At 58.5% G+C, this 1,298-nt stretch overlaps 1 protein-coding gene across 1 annotated transcript in view; it reads left to right on the forward strand.

Moving 5' to 3' along the window:
• Positions 1-52: 52 nt before the first annotated feature.
• Positions 53-1,298, forward strand: part of FAM193B (family with sequence similarity 193 member B) — an 8,942-nt gene continuing 7,696 nt past the window's right edge. Inside the window, 1 exon segment of the mRNA XM_031055210.1 lies at positions 53-245. Within this exon segment, the coding sequence (XP_030911070.1) occupies positions 53-245 (193 nt within the window).

The raw sequence follows: 1,298 nt of genomic DNA on the forward strand, positions 1-1,298 counted from the left end.
GGACCGGTTCTCTGTGATGGGAAGGGTGAGGGTGCGTCTGCCGTGGGGCGGGATGGGTTTCACCGCCGGCTTTCCTTCCCGGTCTTGGTTCCCGTCTCAAATTCCCGACTGCATCCCCGGCTATCCTCCCCCGGTTCCTCTCTCCCCGCAGCCCCACAATCCGGGGACAGGGACGCCCCAGCGCTTCCCACAGCATTCCCGGAGCGATGGGGAACACCGGGAGAAGCGCCCGCAGGCATCACGGGGTGCGGAGCGGGGTAATGCAGTGAGAAGGGGATAAAGTGGCCCCTCGGTGGGACAAAGAAGAACCAAGAGGTGCCGGGGGGTATTCGGGGTGTTGGCCACAGCAAACCACCCCGGCTGTGCCAAAGGACGTGTTTGCTCCAGACCTGGCACTGCCGGCCACAGGATGTGGGTGCCGATAATTCAGGTGGCTGGAAGCCTAATGGGGTGGAATCATGGGTAAAGAATCCGTGGAGGATGGTTGAACAAACACGGCAGTGGCACCTCCTCGGCTTCAGAAAGTCCCTGAGTCACGGCAGTGCCCCGGCTGTGCTGGATGGGTGCAGGTGCGGGACTGGCCCCGCTGTTGGGGCTCCCTGTGTACCCCACAGACTCTGTCTCTGTTTTCAGCCATGTCCTGGTTCCCCTGGATGGGCATCCCTGAGCACACAGTGAGATTGGAGCTCTGCTTGTCCCACAGGTCCCCACAGATCTGGGCACCACAATAAAAAAGAATAAAGCTATTAGAGAGTGTCCAAAGGAGGCTGCAAAGAGTCTAGAGGGGAAGTCACATGAAAAGCTGCTGAAGTCCCTTGGTCTGTTCAGTCTGGAGAAGAGACCTCATTATGGGCTGGAGCTGCCTCAGGAGGGGCAGCAGAGGGCAGCTCCAATCTCTGCTCTCTGTGGTAGTAACAGGACCCGAGGGAATGGCTAGAGCTGTGTCAGGGGAAGTTTAGTTTGGATATTAGGAAAAGGTTCTTTGCCCAGAGGGTGGTCAGGCACTGAACAAACTCCCCAGGGAAGTGTCCCCAAGGCTGACATAGCTCCAGGAGCATTTGGTCAATGCTCTCAGGCACAGGGTGAGATTCTTGAGTCCTGTGCAGGGCCAGGAATCACAGAATCATAGAACAATTTGGAAGTGACCTTAAAGATCATCTCGTTCCATCCCACTGCCATGCACAGGGACACCTTCCACTATCCCAAGTCGCTCCAAACCCCATCCAGCCCGGCCTCGGACGCCTCCAGCGATGGGGCAGCCACAGCTTCTCTGGGCAGCCTGGGCGCCCCCCTACCCT

Source organism: Geospiza fortis, unplaced genomic scaffold (assembly GCF_000277835.1).
Source record: "Geospiza fortis unplaced genomic scaffold, GeoFor_1.0 scaffold55, whole genome shotgun sequence".
Taxonomy (NCBI): domain Eukaryota; kingdom Metazoa; phylum Chordata; class Aves; order Passeriformes; family Thraupidae; genus Geospiza; species Geospiza fortis.